The sequence below is a fragment of the Drosophila virilis genome, chromosome 3 (assembly GCF_030788295.1).
Source record: "Drosophila virilis strain 15010-1051.87 chromosome 3, Dvir_AGI_RSII-ME, whole genome shotgun sequence".
Lineage (NCBI taxonomy): Eukaryota > Metazoa > Arthropoda > Insecta > Diptera > Drosophilidae > Drosophila > Drosophila virilis.
Window position 1 is genome coordinate 934,760 of NC_091545.1, and position 19,940 is coordinate 954,699.

At 42.7% G+C, this 19,940-nt stretch overlaps 3 protein-coding genes across 3 annotated transcripts in view; all 3 read right to left on the reverse strand.

Moving 5' to 3' along the window:
• Positions 1–5,095: 5,095 nt before the first annotated feature.
• hoka lies at positions 5,096–7,367 on the reverse strand. The gene is made up of 3 exons (XM_002060026.4): positions 7,226–7,367; positions 5,763–5,846; positions 5,096–5,448 (listed from the first exon to the last, which is right to left on the reverse strand). The coding sequence occupies exons 1-3, from the start codon at positions 7,269–7,271 to the stop codon at positions 5,186–5,188; spliced, it is 393 nt and encodes a 130-aa protein (XP_002060062.1). The 5' UTR covers positions 7,272–7,367; the 3' UTR covers positions 5,096–5,185.
• Positions 7,368–7,492: 125 nt separating this feature from the next.
• LOC6636557 (uncharacterized) lies at positions 7,493–8,335 on the reverse strand. Its single transcript, XM_002060025.4, has 2 exons — positions 8,192–8,335; positions 7,493–8,111 (listed from the first exon to the last, which is right to left on the reverse strand). Exons 1-2 carry the CDS (start codon positions 8,192–8,194, stop codon positions 7,647–7,649), a joined length of 468 nt encoding a protein of 155 aa, XP_002060061.2. The 5' UTR covers positions 8,195–8,335; the 3' UTR covers positions 7,493–7,646.
• Positions 8,336–9,565: 1,230 nt separating this feature from the next.
• Positions 9,566–19,940, reverse strand: part of Dnah3 (dynein heavy chain 3, axonemal) — a 48,838-nt gene continuing 38,463 nt past the window's right edge. The window contains exons 37-53 of the mRNA XM_002060024.4: positions 19,079–19,204; positions 17,946–19,012; positions 17,570–17,881; positions 17,354–17,501; positions 16,114–16,324; positions 15,927–16,061; positions 15,621–15,793; positions 14,849–15,016; positions 13,769–14,328; positions 13,539–13,713; positions 13,306–13,478; positions 12,578–13,060; positions 12,326–12,505; positions 12,102–12,261; positions 11,635–12,044; positions 11,073–11,283; positions 9,566–10,432 (exon numbers count right to left, since the gene is read on the reverse strand). Coding sequence (XP_002060060.2) covers positions 10,082–10,432; positions 11,073–11,283; positions 11,635–12,044; positions 12,102–12,261; positions 12,326–12,505; positions 12,578–13,060; positions 13,306–13,478; positions 13,539–13,713; positions 13,769–14,328; positions 14,849–15,016; positions 15,621–15,793; positions 15,927–16,061; positions 16,114–16,324; positions 17,354–17,501; positions 17,570–17,881; positions 17,946–19,012; positions 19,079–19,204 — 5,043 coding nt within the window. The 3' untranslated portion in view covers positions 9,566–10,081. The remainder of the gene's footprint in view (positions 10,433–11,072; positions 11,284–11,634; positions 12,045–12,101; positions 12,262–12,325; positions 12,506–12,577; positions 13,061–13,305; positions 13,479–13,538; positions 13,714–13,768; positions 14,329–14,848; positions 15,017–15,620; positions 15,794–15,926; positions 16,062–16,113; positions 16,325–17,353; positions 17,502–17,569; positions 17,882–17,945; positions 19,013–19,078; positions 19,205–19,940) is intronic.

The window sequence follows — 19,940 nt, forward strand, 5'->3', positions numbered from 1 at the left end:
GTACTTAAAAACAAATTAGTTTTGGTTAATTTAAGTATTTTTATACCAAAAGTAGGGTATACTTCTTTTGGGCCAATTTATGTAACACGTAGCATCTCCACTGAAGCATCTCCAAACCCATGCTTTATCAGGAGGAACAGGCGAGTTATTCTAACCATTTTTTACTGTTTATTCGTATTGTAAACTAAGTATTCTTGTTTTATTTTGCATTCCAATCTAAACCAAGCTTTGCTCGCTGTGTATAATTCGTCATGCGTGCAACTTGCAACTGCTTAAAGTTTTATTTTCATTGCCATGGCCCGAGGAAAATGTTTGCTGCCTTTTGTCGGAATGATAAAGCGACATCGAGACTCAGCTAAGCACTGGCTATGGCTAGATCCAATCGTATTGTTGTCTTTGGCTGCTCGCCACAAGGCAATTAGCAGGCTGTCAGCAACAATTGCCCATAAAGTGCTTCAAGTGGAGCAGCTGATCGGTCATTGATGATGATGCGGCACAGCCGGCGTGCCCCCTTGCCAAACCGCCCAGCCCAGCCCAGACCAGCTTAGCCGTGCCCCATCCCCGAAACAACAATTGCCAGTCATTAACAGTTTTTAGTAGTTTAGTGCGAAATTAATGGGCACAATACGGCTCAACCGAGTCGCACATCTATGCGAAAGAGACGCGAACTGAAATTGGGTTTCGGGCATAAATATAAAACGTAATGTGTGAATGGGCTACAGTTGTGCTTACGAAAAGATATCGCATAATAAATGTTTTATTAAGTTTATAAATGAGATAAGCTAACATAAAGTTTGTAGAGCTTAACAAAAAGTATTGGATCAGGAAAAATTCTCTTGTATATATTGAACATTTAATATGTATATTTTTTATTATTATTGGCATCTACTAAGACAATAATACATCCAATATTACATTGGACTAGAGGGAAAACATAAAAATGTATTTAATTGGCCGAGATTAAAGCCCTTTTATTTACATCGAGCGGTTTTAATAGTACATTTTATTTATAGTCATCTATCTATAGCGGGGAGTTTTATCAGAAATATTTTTTCATACAAAGTTTAATTACATTCTCTTACGAAAAAGTTAAATTTTCTAAAGCCCTGTCCAAGTGGTCACTTTCTACTCAAAAATAATTATGTTGTACATATAGAATATTTAATTAAATTTCTTAATATTATTCTATGGAATCTATGGCCTTCGGCTAAGACAATAATACATAAACCTTAGCTTGTGTTTTCAAACCGAAGCATTTTTGTTAATTTCTCATATTTGTTTTTAATTATTTCTACCTATATCATCTCTGCGAACTGCTCTCTCGTATATTAATAGCATTTATATAATGGACTAACGAAAAAAATCAACAAAATTTAACTAATTACCAAAGAAAATAGTATAAAAATTAAAAAGTGCGCGCTAAAACAAAAATAAACTCAAATAAAATAACTTGTCGCAAGCCAAAAAGGGGGAAGGCAGCTGCTGCTTTGGTGTGGGGCTGCTGGGGCGTATGATTGATATTTATTTTTTCAACAAACACAAGCACCTGTGCTAAAAATTGAAATTCTCATGGCAGGGCAACAATAATAAATAAAAAAAAAAATAGCAAAGCAAAGCAGAGCAAAGCAAATCGAGAAACCGACATAAGAAAATGTGTGAAGTTGGCGCAAAAACCGCAAATGTTGCCAGGCACGCGCTGGTAAACGCTTTCAGATCTGTGAAACCGAGCAAAAAAAATCCTAAAAAAGAAAAAGTAAAAGCAAAGCAACAGCAGGGTAGTTGGTAACTGAAGGGGTGGCGGGCCAGAAGTGGAACTTGGTGTACTATATCAGAGCCATTTGGTTCTACGTTTTGTGTGTGTGTATTGCTCCGGCTGCCTACGCTACATACTTGGCAAAATTTGCATCCGCAATCACTTTAAATGTTTCCGTTTGAATACGCAAATAAATCGAAAAGGATTTCCAATGAATGCTTATGAGTGTGCGCTGTGTACCCCTCCCCCGTAACTCTTGCACCTGCCCCTCGCGTCTCGCTGAAGGCTGAAGCAAACCCTTGTTAATGTTGCTGTTTACAACAAGTGTACATGGCTAAATCCGGGCCAAAGCACACCAACAACAAACAACAACGGCTACAAAAATTGATAACATTGTAAAACGGCTGCCAAACTGTCAGCTGCTGCTCTGCTCCAAGATGCAGCCGTCCCAGCCCCCCCAGCGCCCATCTTCGCACGGCTCGTGGTCAGTATGGGGCTAACAAGAATATATGTATGCTTGTGGGTTTATGCTGAGCCATAAATAAATATGAGCGAGTCTTCCCTGACATTGCAACGGGGGCCGGTAGCAATGTTGACGATATGTTGATAAACTTTAACACTACCAGCTCAGAGAGACACATACACAGCTAGGCAGAGACAAACAAAGGGTATTCCGAGCTACCGTGCCTTACTTTAAGCGTTAATTTAGCTAAATTTTTTACCCTAGTTTAAGTCATGTAATGTTAAATGTGTAAGGTCTAGAAGAAGGAAGCTTTGAGGCTATTAACTATATATATTTTTTTTTAGAGCTGATTAATTTTTCCTATATAAAGACTGCCACAGATTCTCTAAATGATCACATGTTCGCTCTTCCCGAGTTCTCTTACCAAAGAACCAAATCGAGCTGAGGATTCTTTCTTGATCTTTTGGGTTCCAAAGACAGTGGAATGTGGTCGCTAAAGGACAAGTAATGGTCTCACTGAGTGTATTCAAACTAAGATGTTCGTTCTGTCCGATTCGCAAATCGAACTTAATCGAGCTTAAAACTTTTTATATCAACCTTTTGAGTTTTGAAGAGAATGGTACATAGTCTACAATGCACCAATAAAGGTCTTATTTAGTCGAGGGTAAACTACCCTCGTTTTCCGCGTTAAGCTTAATTTTGAAAGTCTATTTGGATTAGTCTACTATGATTAGGTACTATGTAGATTGTCATATCAATCTGTGAAAAAGAATTTGTTGTCGAAAACTTTTGTTTTTTTGTTTTCAAGATATCGGTAGATGTCCAACAATGCATTTTCATATATAAAAGAGTCTGTTATGACTTAATGCACAGTTGTAAGGGCTACGAACATGTTCTTTGATCAAAATTGACTAAGATGAAGTATTAGGAAACTCAGCCTCAGGGTAAAAGGAAACTGAAAACTGCATTTTAACAAAAAACATACATCAATGTGACCATAAAAGCTGACTTCGTGGTTGAGGTGTATGAGCGCTACGGAAAATCGCCAGTTCAATTCCAATAGCCAAATTTTTATGCTTAGTGATAACGTTAGAGAGAAAATCGTATATAGTAAAGAGAAAAGCAGATGTATAAAGCGTCATGCAAGCACTTGTCCGCGAAAGCGACTGTAAAAACAAGTTTGGCTATTTTCTTTAAACGCGCTGCAGCTTCTACCATAACAGCAGCAGCATCCCTTTCTAATAGGAGCAACAAGGAGAAGAGCCAACATCGTCAGCGTCGTCGTCGTGCGGGGGCAAGTCTTTTGTGTGGCTTTGTTATGCCGACCCAAAGTATCCTTCAGGCTCTCGCTGCCTGGCTGGCTTTGCTGGTATTTGTATCGCCGGCTTTGCCCTCTTTGGGGGGCTTTTTGGGAACTTGGCTCCGTTACACAAATTTCGACTGGCCCCCAGTCTCTGCCCCAGTGCCTGCATGTGTGTGGTCTAGCCTGCTATTGTGGCTGCTGCTGCTTCTGCTTCTGCGGGTGGCTGCGCCTAAACGATTTGCTTTTTGTCTGTTTTGTGTCAATTTGAAATCCGCTTTGGTTATGCGGCTGCAGCGGCAGCTCCACCAGCCACGCCCTGCTGGCCCTCCGTTACCCATGAATGTCGGCACGATGTCGTGTTGCCATAGCAAAAGCTTTGCGCTGCGGCAATTGTTAGCATTCACAGCTACTTGGCTGCCATGGCAGCGCGTACTCTTCTCCAGCTTCAGCTTCAGCTGTAGCTCAAGTGCCGCTCGGGGATTTATCAATTGCGTTTATAACAAATTTCGATTTGTCAGCGCAAAGCGGGCAACTTGCGTTCGTTTTGCAGCCAAGTGCCGTCGAGTACCCACCGCAAGTGGCATCAGTATCGGGAGATGTTCCTCCCACGGATCAGTGTTGCTCAGCCAAACTGTCACAGATGCAGAAAAGATGCTTAGAAAAGAGTTGACTGAGGCTAGCGAGAAGGTAGGTAATTTAATAGCGAGATTTTAATTTGTTTGTTTTATTTGAATATTATGCACGAAGAAAAGGCAATAATAATAATGATTAGGCGACAGAGGAGACAACTTATTAAGGAACCCAACCAGGCTTGGCTTTGTTGTAATGAAAATATATGTACGAGTAATTTCTTTTAGTAGAAAATGTTAAGACTAGCATGTGACTCTTGAGTTCGATCTTAATAAAATGGCCCCGTAAAGATTGACAGACAAATTAATATAAATGATATGCAATTTATTTGGGTTTTCATTCAAACTTTTTTTTCAAAGATTTATAGAAAATATTATTGAACAATTACTGATTTTGGGTAAGAATTCAAAGAAAACTTGACTAAACTTCTTATTGCTTGTTAAAAGAAATGCATTCGCAACTATGAGCTCACCAGGCTTGATAAAAAATATTCAGCTAAAAACTAGCTGATGTGTCATCTCTGATATGTGTCTATAATTTATAGTGGCGCTCAAAAGTCTGCCATGAATTGCGCAAACTTGACGTCAATTTTTCCTGCATCCGCAACTTATGCCATGGCTTAGGCCAGAGTCAGTCGAGCAAAGACCAGTTTCAGTTGACAACAAAAAGCACCTCAATTAATAGATAAGACAACTTTCAATCGGTCGCTTAGAGACGATACACATGCATATATGTGAGTATATATATATATAGATTAGAAGACAAACTGGATCACAAATAGCATCAATAAAAATATCAAAAGCCAAGCTAACTGAAGAAGCTCCAAACAAACAAAGCGCCAGCCGGGCGATTAGATTAGATGGCCACGCGATTTACATTTTATTTGTAACAAAAGTTTATTCGATTTATTAATAAAACAAGGGTATAATAAAAAACTCAAAGAATATACGGAACGTGTCACGTAGATTTGTATATTTATGTCTACTTTGGTATTGTTTAGTTTAGTCAATTGCAAGAGCTATAGCACTTCCGGCTTCTAGGCAATGCTTGTGGCATGCGTTGGCGCCACCTGTACAGGTTGCACGGGCTGCACAGTGTGTGTTGTGTCGGGCTGCACGGTGTGTGCCGGCTGCACGCCCGCCGACGAATCGTGCGTCGGGGCGGGCGTATAGGTGCTCGCCTGCTCCGGCTCCTTGTCCAATATGATCTTGTACATGGCAAAGTAGAGAGCAGCGCCCAGCAGCAGCTCAGCCACAGCGACGCAGGCAACCACAGCCCAGCCGGGTATGGCAAGTCCAGCTGTAAAACAAGCAGATTGGGATTGTTTTAGTATATCATTTTATTCCAAGAGTTATCTAGTATATGTAAGAACATCTAATAAAATGTAGTTTAAATGAAGCTGCGTATTCCTTAGCAGTTGACTAACCATTAGAAGCATTTAGTGGCAACCAAAGTGACTTTGCATAGTTGCATAGTCTACATAGTTTTTCCTAGTGTTTAAAACTTGTTCTTTATAAAACAAAAGAGAATTTAAGTATAGATTACTAATTGCACTATGTACTAAATTTTGATTAAATGTTCTCACTTTCTGGTACATATTTTGGTTGACTTACAAAAGTATCTGCGTGTGAGAGTGCGTCGTCCGCGATTCACGCGTCGCGTGGCCTCCGTTTCCTGCATGAAGCATGCCAGTAGAACTGTAAGCAAATCGAAAATAACAAAAATTTATTTAACACCTTGTCGAATACGCAAAAAAAAGACAGAAAAACAAATAAATATTTGATGAACGCGCTGTGTGTGTGGTCCATCAAACGGAGCGAGTCGCTAGAACGGAACTCATTGAAAGCGACGGTTGAACATTCATCAAACGGATGGGAACTGGCGTGCTTGTTATTTACTCGCCGACTTGTTTAAATATTAATAATTAATTATTGAGAAAATATTTAACAGCAAAGCGAAAAGCAAAATATGATTAGCGAACACATAAAAAAATTGATATATGCGCGCGCGCGCTCTTAGTTCGATGATAAATCAGTTTGAGCTCAGCGCGCGAGCGGGTTGCTGATTGAGGGGGGTTCCCTATTTTGGCATATAATCTGCTATTGTTTCATTGCGGATGTCAGTTTCGATTATTCTTCTTGTTTTGTTCGACTTTTTGTCTAGATTCTCCATATGATTTTGGTGGACATTTAAGCTAAATGTGTTCGCCTTTTGAAATTTAATTTTAAACAAATAAAATATTTGTTCTAAAAGGAAATCCAGACACCGCCACCAATATACAATGGCCAACCGGTTAACCAAAAATAATTGTTTTGCCAGTGTATTTTATAATTTATACGGTGTAATAATTATTGAACTTAGGCCACATCCGGCATTAGCAGCGGTGTATTACATTAAGCTTTAAGCAAATAAAATATTTATCAACTAAATTGGTAAATGTTCAGCGTAAACTGTAATCAATTTTAGTCTGGCAAATTATCTGCCGTGCATCTAGATGTTATAAATTTACAATGAAGATGTTTTTGTGCCTAATTTAACCTGTGCCCATTACTCATGGCAAACAAACACGATTGGGTCAACGATGAGTAAACCAACTTTATCAGCGTTTGGTTATATCGCAAGGCAACTGATAAGCGCACATTTTTGTAGAGTCTACACAAATTGTGGACTCTATTTGTGAGACATACACTCTACAGTTTTGTTACTCATAAAAAGATATGCTCCCCTGTTGGGGCTTAGTCATTAGCACTTTATACAATTTGTGTGCACTTTGTTGCAACTCACAAACTTATTAGATTTCCTGTTTCCACATTCTCGATGTTTTGTTCTTAAAAGTTAAAGTACATTTTCTTCATGAATATTCTTAAATCTATTATGAATAATCCTTCAGTTCAATAGAAGGTTCTCTATTAAAGCACAAAATAATTTCGATAAACTCTTTAGAAAAATTCACATTATTCTTTGTATATTTTGACTGGACTTAGGTGATGTTTTTACTGGATTTAAGCACACAATATCTATCATTAGTTCACAGAGTAGGCATCAAATCATATCACATTCACTGGCAAAACTTTACCCAAACATATCACCAGGTAGGTGGAGCACTTCTTGGGCCACATCATTTTCGTCGTAGTCGTTGAGTTTTGTATCGTGTTCGTCGCTAATTGTAAAATGAAACTGAAATATGCTGAATGATTTTGCCGAGCTACAGGTGCGTGTATCTTATCTACAGACCTCTGACGGTATTAAATTGCCAGTTTCAGATAAGATAAGATAAGCGAGGACGCACAATCTTCTGAGTTTGCGCAATGCAACTGGAGTGCAGAGATAAAAGGCAGAAATGTATTTGTTTTTCTTTTACATGTTTTATTGTTGTCTTATTTTTTGTACTCGGACTATTCATAACTCGTTCTCATTGACTAATACGCTTGCGTTTACTTCAAATAAGATTGCCATAGCCTTGTTTCTGGCAAACTCGATTCCTGGGTGCGGGGGCTTTAGTGGCGACGGAGCTTCAGGCGACGCACAGTCTTGTAGCGGTAGCCATCATCGGCCAATATGGTGGGCTCTGCGGGCACATCGATCACGGCCTGCTCAACTGGGGGCAGGTATTCGTTGGCCAATTCGCTGACGTCACGACGACGACGGATCACACGGCGGACGGTCTTGTAACGGTAGCCATCATCAGCAAGGGGTGTCTCAACAGCGATTTCTTGGGTTGCCTCGGCGACTGGGGGCAGATATTCGTTGGCCAGCTCGCTGACATCGCGACGGTGGCGCAACTTAAGGCGGCGCACGGTCTTGTAGCGGTAGCCATCGTCACTGAGCAGACCCTGGTCGACTGGGGCATCAATCGATTCGGCGGCGACTTCGAGGTTATTGTCAACTGGCGGCAGGTACTCCGTGGAGATGGATGTGGCCGCAGCAGCTGCGATCACAGCGAAGGCAATAACAAAGAATTTCTGTAAGAGAACGCCACGAGGCAAAGGCAGAATGGATGAGTTGAGTTAGTCCTGTGTGATCCAGGCCAGGTCAGACTAACCATTATACGTAGATGTTCCCAGACGATGCGTGTCTATGAGATTAATCCAAATTTGATTCTGTTTTCAAACCAGACCTTACGACACTATTTATACGCAGCATTTCGCGAAAAGTTCTCGCCGGACAGCGGCAGCGGACAGCGCCATTCACTTTAGAGACGATCCAAAAAATGAAACCGGTTACTGATCCATGCGGCAACTACCGCATCATATGTAGAGTTGGCTGCCGATGCCGATGTCGATCTCGATCGACTGCTTGGGCCCAGCCACTTCAACTCCATTGATGGCCGGCATTAGCCGCGCTTAGTGGTTTGTCTTGTCTAGTTGCTATTGTCAAAAATGTATCTCAAGACGCGCACACATATCAATTGTACTCTCGGAGACACAAGATACTAATAATGCAAATACATATACATATCTAGAGCTATAGACAAAACGAAAGTCAACAATGGATCGCGAGACTTGAAAACTTCTACCAACAACATCAAGTTAAACGTGGCGGCCACGATTTTTGATTTTTTTTTTTTTGATTGTCTCAAAACGTTCGGCAGAATCAACAATGGTCGAGGGCTCTTTGCATTCTTCTCCGTGAGCTTTGATAGTCTCGATTATTTGTATCAAATTATGGTTCGAGTGTATTGCATATGAATAGCTGGGGTCAGTCCAATGATCCATCGCTCAATGCCTACTCGCCTGGTAATTGCAAGCGGAAGTTGTTGTTATTATTATTTTTGTTGGCGTTGTTATCGTTATGGCCGCTTCTTCAGTTTTATCGTCTGATGGACAGCTGCGTATTTTTTTCTTTTTCTTCATTTTTGGCGACTCTTGATCAACGCTTAAGGCCAAGCTGTGTGTGCGATGATGGACACAAGCTCTTGTCTGTTGCTATTTTCGGCGTCTATTAATAGCCAGATGATATAATAGATCTTCAAATCGCAATCTTTGGCATATTTCAATTTTTGGTGTCTTAAAATATGCTTTTCGTTGGCCCGTGGCAATTTAAATTTAAATCTTGTGTGCTGCTCCAATTGTACACAAAACACGCAATAAATCTCTCAAATGTTTTGCCTGCTAAAACGGATTATCATCACCATCATCATCAGCAACAACAATAACATTATTATCACTGTCTCAACATCTAAGCCATTCAAGTAGGCGGCTTAGAATGTCGAGATGCGAGTCGCGATGTGTGGGCTCCATTAGCTCAGAATGTGCTGAAGCATTGTCGATCTTGTTTAATGGGATATTTCTGGTGCCGAGACCTTGACGCATCTATTTTTGCCCAATCTAAACTATATATTTTCGATATGTAGTGCATATGGAAGTGATTGTATCCACATTTGCAACCAGTTTGAAAAACGTAAAAAAATATATGCTCCTGTTTTTATTTGTCATTTATTCATTTGTAAATGGCGCGCACATAAAAAATATATTTATTTTCAACCATTGCTATACAATATTCTGCATATTTAATTTATATCTGGCAATCAACATCATCATCAAAATGCCACTACCCGCCGTCCGCCGCCCACTGCACGAAGCAGTGCAACGCGAAAAATCGGACAAAAATAAATAGAATCGCATTTCCTGGCAGCGCCCCATCGAGCACAACAAAATAAAATATATATATATATATACACATATATACAACACAAGAATCAAAGTATATCTGTATATGTATGGTGCCCAAAAAGGTCTGCCGTTCCTTTGTGCCAGTAAAACATGCTTTTTATAACGAATAGGCAGTCGCCCCTGCCCAAGCTCAGTTTCAGTTCCAGTTTCCATTCCCCTTCTTGGTGCCCCCTGGCCCATATATATATCGTAAAAAAGTCGTCGCGTGGTGTGGCACATCCGTGTCCAACTCCGGCCTGAGGACGCCCGCGGGTCAATTTTCAATCATCCAGCTGGCACAGGCAAGCGGTGCCGCGATTAATCCAATGCATGGCCGTCTGGGAGCATCTCAGCTGCAGATACATCACAAAGTTCGTCGAATGGCCGGTGGTGGAGAGAATACCGCGACGTTCGCTCGTCTTGTACACGGGACAGTCGTAAATTGGAAGGGTCTCGGCGCCGCCTTCGTCCCGCTGCACCTGGGCACCTCCGCTGCTGCGTGGGATCTCATCCGGCAATCTTAACACCGGACGCAGATAGATTACCGGCAGGGTATCAAACAAAATCTTGGAGAAGGATTCATCCACTTCTCGCGTCTTGCGATTCCAACGCGCGCCCTCTATGAAAATGCCCTGGGCCGAGCAATAAAAATGAGATATTAAAGACATGTTGTGAAGTCAAAAAGAATGAAAAAATTATAGTGTGTCTTTGATACAAGTAGATCAGAGAAAAAGTAAAGCTGTTTATAAATCAAGAATGTCTCTATAGATAAAAAGTAAAGAATATTGCTTAAGAAATTATATCCATTTATGCTAAAATTAAAAATGGCGAACAAAAGTATCGACCGGAAAATGTGAAAAAACTAACAGATTCATAATTTAATTTGAGACAAAGAGATTTTAAAGGCATTTTTACAGATGAAAAGTGAAGGCACAAAAGCCTGTAAACTAAATAAAAAAGAGAATGTGATTCGTTTTAATAGATCATAGAAAAAATTAAGAAGATGTTCGTTGACGAAAACTAAAGAATTTTGGTCAATGAATTTTATCCCATTTATGCTAACGAAAATCATCAAACGAAATATGTGAAAGAAACAAACAAACAAAAACTCGCAATTTAATTTAGATTCGTCGCAAAGTCGTTCTTACTTGTATGAACTTTGTCTCATCATTTATCTCTTTCTGTTCCTAAAGAGTTTATGTTTAACAAATATAGATTTTATGTGTGTTAAAAATGTAATATTCTGAATAAGAGAAAAACCCATTAACTTACCCTTATATAAGCGCCCACATCGGCAACTTGCGCGGTTTGTGTCTCGAATTTGGTGACTGCAAACTCAATAAAAATCATGTCAATCTGGAAGCGATTTTTGCGCGAATAGTTCTGCAGGACGCCCGTAATGAATGATTGGGTGAAGTAGAAGCCAGATATCCAGTAGACATTCGGTTCGCCGTTGTCTAGCCAATCCTGAAAGAAGGCCAAGCTGGACGCAACAAAAAATTGCTAGATGAGTTATCTTATTTTTCAATTTGTTAATAAATATTAAATATTTGAACACAAAGGGACATGGGGTGCACAAAGCACGGACAGGAGCACACAAACAGCGCCGTCCTTTGATGTCAATGGCAAATAAGATTTTCGCTATGAATGGCAGCAGCAAAAGTATTGAGCATGGACAGCAACAAGCGAATGGGGGAAAGTCGGGTAGAATGCTCATATGTGCCATACACATTTATTATATTTGCACAATTGCAGCAAAGGACGTGGCTGCTGCCCGGGATACAATGCCATTGATGGCTGCAAAAAAATAGAAATGCGACAGCGGGGAACTCACCGCGCCAGAAAGTCGCTCACGTAGCTGCCCAAAGGTTTGAGCGAAGGATAGCTCTTCTTTAGCCAATCCGCCGGCAGTTTGCCTATAATCATCGAGGCATGTGTGCGCTCCAGTTCGGGTATCATTGCAATCTGGCCCACCACAGCCTTGCTCACGTTCACCAGGCTCTTGCGTATATACGACAGCAAACGATTGAAGCGTATTAGTTCCTGACGCAGCACCGTATTCATCGAATTGGTATAGATGACCGGATACTTCTTGGACACCTCGACGAGGTCGAACTCGTCGGGCAATCGAGTCAACAGCTCCTTGCATATGGCTATGGCGGGATCCTCCTTAACGCCACCTGCCGAGCTCGCCTTCACGGATGCCATCAGATCGGTTTGCGTGAGTAACACTCCGCTAATAAGCTGTTAGTGAAAGATATATACTATATGTGTATACGAGTAAAGTTTTTTAGAATTTACCGCATTGGTTTCCTTCACATTGCGATTAATGTCCGCATTCTCGTGCAGACCGTATACCTCCGGCTGTGGGCTGAGCGGAAATGTGGATATGTACTCAATGGCGTTCAGTTTTGTTGGACTCAACGGCACACAATAGTTGCCCGACTGCGACAAAGCATAACTATACGAAGCGATTACACGTAATTAGTCACATGAGTAGAGAAAACGATAGCGCATTTTCTTACTTATCCCTTTCAATGGTATTGTTATTGTATATCATGTTTAGCAGGGACAAGATAAGACGACGATCCTTATCGTCGGTCACACGACCACCATAGTTGCACTCGCCGGTTAGATATACATGGCCACGGAACGGAATGCTGTGGCTCTGCGCAATGAACATCTTCAGCTGCAGCAAAGAGATTCTGCGAGGAGAAGAATAATTATAGAGGCGCGGAAGTTTCTACTTCCCTTCGTAAAGCCTTTTTACAACTCACTTGAGATCCGACTCATTGAACTCGTACGGAATATTCCAGCCTAGAGGACCGAATTCTCTTCGTTCCTGGACTACAGCATGAAAGAACACCAAGGCGAAAACGCCACGCAGCCAGCACTTATTAGCCTGGTCGGAGAAAAGGAAAGCATTTGTGAAGAACTTGTCGCGCATCAACGGATCCGACGTGAACGAGCGATGCATATTGGCGCGCAGTCCCTTGGGCGGTTCGTTTGTCATCTTCACCGAGTTTTGCAGCACGGAGACGGGAAACACAGAACTCGGGTATGAGGTGCACCACAGCCGATAGTCGTTGTGTGCGCCATCCGTTAGCGTTGTGTCATTGCAAATGCGCTCCAGGTCGCCCATCCAGCTGAAGGCGACATGACAGTTCTGCAGGACGACCCACTGGCCATGCCGTGCTGCCTCCGTGATCATTTTTTCCGCTCGCGGTCCTTGACCCTGACCCAGCGAAATGGTTTTCAATCTAAACGACAAGAAAGCAAACCACTCGCTTAGCATAAATTTCGATTTAAAGTTGCAGCAGGCATCTCTGAGCGATGTCCAATCGTTGCCAGTGCACAACGCCCGAACGGGCCGGAGAGTACATGCAGCCGGTACAAGGCGCACATGTCGCGCTTAATCGAAAACAAGCCGTCCCCGGCAGCGGGGGCACAGAACACGGCGGCAACATGGAAATATGAGGTACACTCTCCACGTTAATTAACTTACTTTTCGTACATGTTGCGTTGTTTGGCGAACATGAAGAGGCTGGCCATGGGATCAGAGCCAGCTGATAGCAGAAACACTAGCGGAATTTTCGGTGAGCTATCCGCGAACGAAGCGCCCAAATCGAACGGCGGCGGCTCCACAAACGACTTATCCAGATTGCGCGTGATAAAGGCCTGAAAGATATGCCCGTGAGAGGTGCACATGCCGGGCGCGAAGCCTATCGATGTACTTACACGCACTGCGGGCACCAGCTTATCGGGCCGCAAGCTCTTCAGTATGATCAAATGCAACATTTCGCTGACCTCGTCATAGGGCGCCGGCAGTGGCAAATCCTGCGGATTAGCCGTATCGTAATAGTCACGCCAGGCCTGTATATTTCTATCAATATTACTATGGAAGTTCTTTATGCTGCCGGCAGAAATATTAGTTAGTGAATAAATAAGGTATATCCTATTAGGCTTACCCATCTAGATCGCTTGCGCGATAGATGCCCGCCCAGGCCTTGTCTGGGAGCCATTCCTTGTACGGATTGTTTATGATACTCTTGAACCCAATGCCGCCCGTCAGGAAGAACAAAAGCTCATCCCTGGCCAGACGACCCTGCGAGACCAGAATGCCCAGGCACATGACCAGCGAGATAACCAGCTTGTCCTTCTCGAACAGCGAACGGCAGACATTCGTATAAATAGATTTGGTAAAGTAATCATTAAGATTATTTAAACGCTCGGCCAGCACATTTGACTTGGGCGCCTTTAATATTGTATTCACGAAGAGATTGAGAAACCAGGCCAGCGAATATTGGTACATCGGATCCACATTGGCCAGCTCGCTGATGCAGAAGAACAGAATGGCCGAATGCTTGGCCACGGGTATGTATTGCTGTCGTGCCGCATCGATTTCAATCTCAGTGGCCACGGCAATAACCTGCTTCTCCTGTATATCCTCGGATAGGATTTTACTAGACGAAAGTATGTTGATGGCGTTCTCATCCTCCAGTACATTGCCCTCAGAAGTGGACAGCACCTGTGGATGGTCTCAGCGATGTGAATAAAGAACTAAATAAGTTTTCAGATTTAAACGTTTTATTTCCAGTTAATTGAATTGTCATTGGCCGGGCACAAAAACATAAATAAAATGTTTTGCTCCGGCTCTAATTGAAACGCTGTAGCCAAACCAAAACGGATGGTCAAAGAAAACAAGTCAGTTAACTCCAATCGGGCATACCTGACTAGGAGATACACCCTATTGAGAATATGGGCGTGCTTATTATCCGATCTATACGAAATTTCTGGACACAAAAGTGACTATCCATTTTCCTATTTCGATCTACAAGCCTCTAGCATTTGTAGATCGGGATAGAAGAAGAAAGCATCTTTAACCCCATGATAAGGTCTCTAGATTCTGTAAATCAAGATGAACACAGTCCCCCAGTCCCCCAAATAAATATTTGCTCAGCTTATAACGCACACTTTTTAATAAAAGCATCATACCCTTTTACCCATATAAAGGGTATCAAAATATTTGGGCTGGGAGTGGAACTTACCTCTAATATCTTGGATTCAATAGTGTACAATGCATCACGATTCCTGGCGGATTCAATAATCAATTGTTCCTTCTTCTCTTGCAAATCGGGACGCTCGTGTGCCACAACAATCGCCAGCAATTGTTCGCGTAATCCTTGTTCCGTTATCATGAAATTTAATACTGTTACCTAAACAGGGAGCCGGAATGGAGGAATGGAATAGCACGTAGTAAAAATGAAACTCCAAAATAAGCAAACACACACACACACACACATACAATGTACCGCAGCAGGAAAAATAAAGAAACTGAGAAAACTGCTGACAACAGTTGCAGCATAAAAAGCAATGGAAGCGAAATACTGGAAAATTTTATAAACACGCCATCGGGCAGAACTGGGACTGGGACTAGAGCATGGGTTCGGGTATTGAGACTAAGACTGGGCTGCTAGTTATGCAGCCAACAGACAAGAGTCGGCCTCGCACGTACATCAATAGAGAGTCCTCAACATTGTCGTCCTCAGCCTCAGCCTCAGCCTCGTCGTCATCGTCATCGTCATCGTCAATGCCATCGAAAATTTGCATATTGCCAGCGCCTGCTGCGCTGCAGCGCGTTTTCCAAATATCAATTTAAGTTCGTCGTTTTATTACACAACACTAACGTCATCATTGGCTTGGCTTGCCGCAAGCTTTCAGCTCCCAGCTTCCAGCAACAGCCGTCTAGTCCCAATCCCAATCCCAATCCCCTTGTCGCTGCCACAACCTAACCCTACTTCGATGCATATGTCAACTTACCATAACCATCACTTCCGGCGGATAGTGCGGATTGCGCAGACAGGTCGTTATGTAAAGACGAAACTCGGGATTATATTCAATCATTGTGTCGCCGCTTCTTATGAACAGCCCGCCCTTGTGCTTGATAATGTTCTTCTCCAATATGGGCGTCAGATTTGAGTCCAGTTTCTCGCCTACAAAGTGAATATATGATTGGAAAGTGTAGTGTACAGATGATTAATTGTGATGCTGCACTAAACTGATGCATCCCCCGTTTTCCTAGAAAATAAAGAAACACCTGCTTGTCTTCCTTAACCCTTAACTCACCCACGTTCTCAATGAGCACTGGCTGACCGTAGGTTAAGGCCAACTCGAGCACTTGCATATAATTGGAATCACTTTGCTTGACCACCTTCAGATGATTGTTCTTCTCCATATTCTTGATCCACTTGTTCGCTTGTACTATAACCACATATTAGCAAATGGAATGCGCAAAGTCTGCCCTTGTACTTACCCTGCGGATCGATGAGTAAAGAGTATCGACTCGAATTGGTCACAATTATGCCGTTCTCCACGGAGAAGTTGTCGGCCGGCAAACCGGCCAACGACCAGGCTCTTATGGTCATTGGATGACCCAGCGTGGTGGCCAGTGAGAACGTCTCGCTGCGGGGTATATGCCGGCGAGCGCATACCCCCATCCAGTCATCCAAAATGTTAACACGGTACTAAAGATATTAAAAACAAGAAAGAACAGATGTTATCGGGTTGCGGGATGTTAAATACCCTTCCTATATACTTCAAATAGGACCAAGAAACCGTGTATCCATACAAGAACTAAATTTCAGATCGATTTAAATATGAAAGAGTAAAGAAATGTCAAACTCTTCATAATTTTGGTAGATGCGTTCCTAATAAATTGTTATACCCTCTGGCAGGGTATATTAACAACAAAACAAATTGCTTAGCTGGTTATGGGGTCCACGTTTATTTGAATATTAACATGTCAGCATTTGTGTATTTTCTGCGAGCTCCACGTACAAAATATCCCTATATACTTTATTCATATACTATATACATGTATGTATGAACTATGTAGGAAAATGTCACGTCAGCCGTAAAACTAAGCGCGGGGAAAATTGAAAAAACAGCGCGAAAAACAAAAATAAGCAAAGACCGCGAGAGATAGAATTGTAGCATCAGGAGGCGAGTATACCCTATATATAAAATTGTTTATCATGATGATTAGGTCGTGATTTTTTAGGGAACTTATCTATTGTGATTTATGTGAAGACTAACAATGGGTTTTGTTAAATTCCTCGAAAAAAAATTTCCTCGAAAAACCTACTTCCTTGGGGAAAAAATGAAGGATAGTCTGCAAAAAAGTTTACATTTCCTTTATCGATTCAGAGTAAAATACATGTTAGCATTTATTACCCAATCGAGTAATTGAGTCTTCAGCCTATGTCGGGGATGTCCAGGACATGGTCGGGACAACGACTGATATGCTCATCAGTGAAACAAACCTACTGTAAACTAGGATGTATATTTTTTGCGTTCCAAGTATAAACAGAAAAAAATAGGAGAGCAAAAAAAAATGAAGGAAAATCAATGCAACGTGCTCATGCATATTAAAATCGTTTATGGAAACTCGCACGGACCGAGCACGACGGCCATTAGCCGTACGGCAGAAAGCGCACAGATTTTAGTAATGGGAAAAGCAGCAGCATTTGCTGCAATGTTTGACCAACTCTCACCTCGGTGGTAAAGAAGCCCAGGTAAGCGGTGCAGCCGCCAGCGAGCAGCACATCGCCCACAATATTGCTGATGGACTCGTGCAGATTCTTTGCCGCCTCCGACCAGCGCGTCTTCTCACCTCCCAATCCGCCCAGCAGTTTTTCGGCTCTGCGTTGGAAAAAGGAATTAGAAGAAGAGATCAAAAAAGTGGAACTAAGAATTTTTTCTACACTCACCTTGTTAATTTTTTCTCACAGTTCTCGATGTCGTCCTCGAGACGTTTCTTCTCACGCGACTTTTCCGCAAAGAAATCGTTTAGCTTCTGCAATTTATCGAGGATAACCTGCAGTTCGGCACGCTTGGCATTGAGCTTTTCCATTTGCTGGGACAGGTCACCCTCGGCCTCGGCCAGGGCCGCCTTTTTGGGCATGACAATGCGCGCCACCTTGTCGTAGACATCCATGGCGCGCACCCAGCGGCAAATGCCCTCGCAAGCCATGGATGCCGCTTTGATCTTCTCGGGCACAAAATCTCGATCCGCTATATACCTAAAATTAAATAGAAAAATAAACGATGTCGAGCACGGCATGTTTGGTTAGCCAGGTCACGCACTTTTCGCGAATCTTTTTTATGATGGCCGGCGGAATGTTGTCCTTGTCGAACGTCTTGAGCGACTCGAGGAACTTCATGTCGCTGAGCATGCGCATGGACGGGACCCAATAATCCTCCACCAAGTGTCCGTTTGCATCCGGCTTACGATCTGGCTTAATGCCTTTCAGCACGCACACCGCCTCCAGGGTTAATTTGACGCCATATGGCGGATTCTTCATGGACTTGACCACGCCAATGTCAGCCGGTTTCAGAGTGTTGAGTGCCTCAAGTGCCGCCTCCATGGCAGGTATAGCCTCGGCCAGATCCGTTTCGCAATCATCCTTAATGGCCTGGGCTGCGGCAGCTGCCTCATTGGCTGCCGCTTCATCGGCACCGACCACTTCCTTCTTTTTTTCGGCCTCTGCCGTCTCGCGCTCAATGTTTACCATGATGCGATCCGTTTCGTCAGACAAGACCTTCAGCTTGGGCTGCAAGTCGTACAGATTGGTTTGCATTTCACCGACCTGACTGGCGGCAAAGTCCAACTTCTCCAGGCCAGTCGTGTATCTGTCGCGTAATCTTGTAATCTCGTCCAGCTTGCGTGCATAGAAGGTGCGAAAGGCTTTAAGCAGCTCCAGATAGGCTGAGGGTGTGACATAGTTGCGTCGACTCAACTCCAAATAGCACTTTACGCTGGCATCTACCACAGATTGATGGAAGTACATGACACAAAAGACCAAATCTTCCTCCAACTGGGTTAGTTCACGCTCCTGCTCGCCCATCGTCTCGCGCTTTTCACCCTCCTGCACTGCTGGGACTTCCTCTGAGATGCGTGGCGTTTCCTCCTCGTGCGGCTTGTTGAGATTCATGGAGGTAACAAAATAGGTGCCCACGCGGTTAAGTGCCTCCTCCGGCCAGGGCATATACCAGTCGATGGTGCAGCAATTGATCAGCGAGGGGTAGACACGAATGCGCTCCTTAAAGGAATCCCCAATTGGTGAGAAGGCGAGTGCAATATGCAATTGCTCCCTAATACGCTCGATATAGTAGGCATAGACCTCGCTCGGCAGCGTGTCCAACACCTTGCCCTGCAAATATATTGACATGTAAATCACATCGAGCCCCATTTCTATCGAGCCATGCCGACTACTCACCACTTGCTTGGCCACATTTGCCATATTCTCCAAGATGGTTGCTTTGTCCTCCAGTTGGTAGAGATTTGGTAAATCACCTGTATTAAGTATGCCATTGATATCCTCCACGTAGCCCTCATCCGTTGCCTGTAAATATACACGAGTATCAAGAGAATGTCCTTTGGCTCTACATTTTTATATGCAGGATTTGGCAACAGGATGCGAAATGCAACTACAGCTCGAGCTGTTACATGCATTTTGCATTCGCTCTAAGTGCCATAGGATTTGATTCTACCAAATATTCCACACTGAAATTTGACAGCCACAGTCCCGAGGCGGAGTAGGAATCGAATCGAGAGTCGGTGTCGGAGTTGTAGGCTCTTTGAAACATTTTAGTGTAATTGTTAATTAATGTGTGCACCGAGATTTGTGTGTGCACAACGGACGAATCTGTTAGCTGTGAGGGGCTGGCCCCGGGGCGAAGGAAGCCCAAATACGGCATTGATTGATTTGCCAGGGAGTAGTTGAAATTTGCTCATCGTTTTCATTTGCACAGGTTGCATTCAAATGTTGCTTTAGCCAAGCAAAAGGTATACATAATCACTTTATCATCATCAGCAAAATGCAGTTGAATATCGCATTTCCAGCCTCGGCTCGAAGGCACCCAACATTTAACATTAAAGTTGCAAATAGCAAAAGTAGACATCTCTAATAGCAAATGAAGAACAGTTGTCCCAAGATTAATTACCCTTGCAAAATTGCTATATATTCCTAGACTAGCAAACGGCGCTTTAATTCATGAAAGTTAATTTCCGGTAGATTGATGCTACATGAAGAGAGTTGAGAACACAATATCTCTACTGAATTTTGATTTAAATACTCT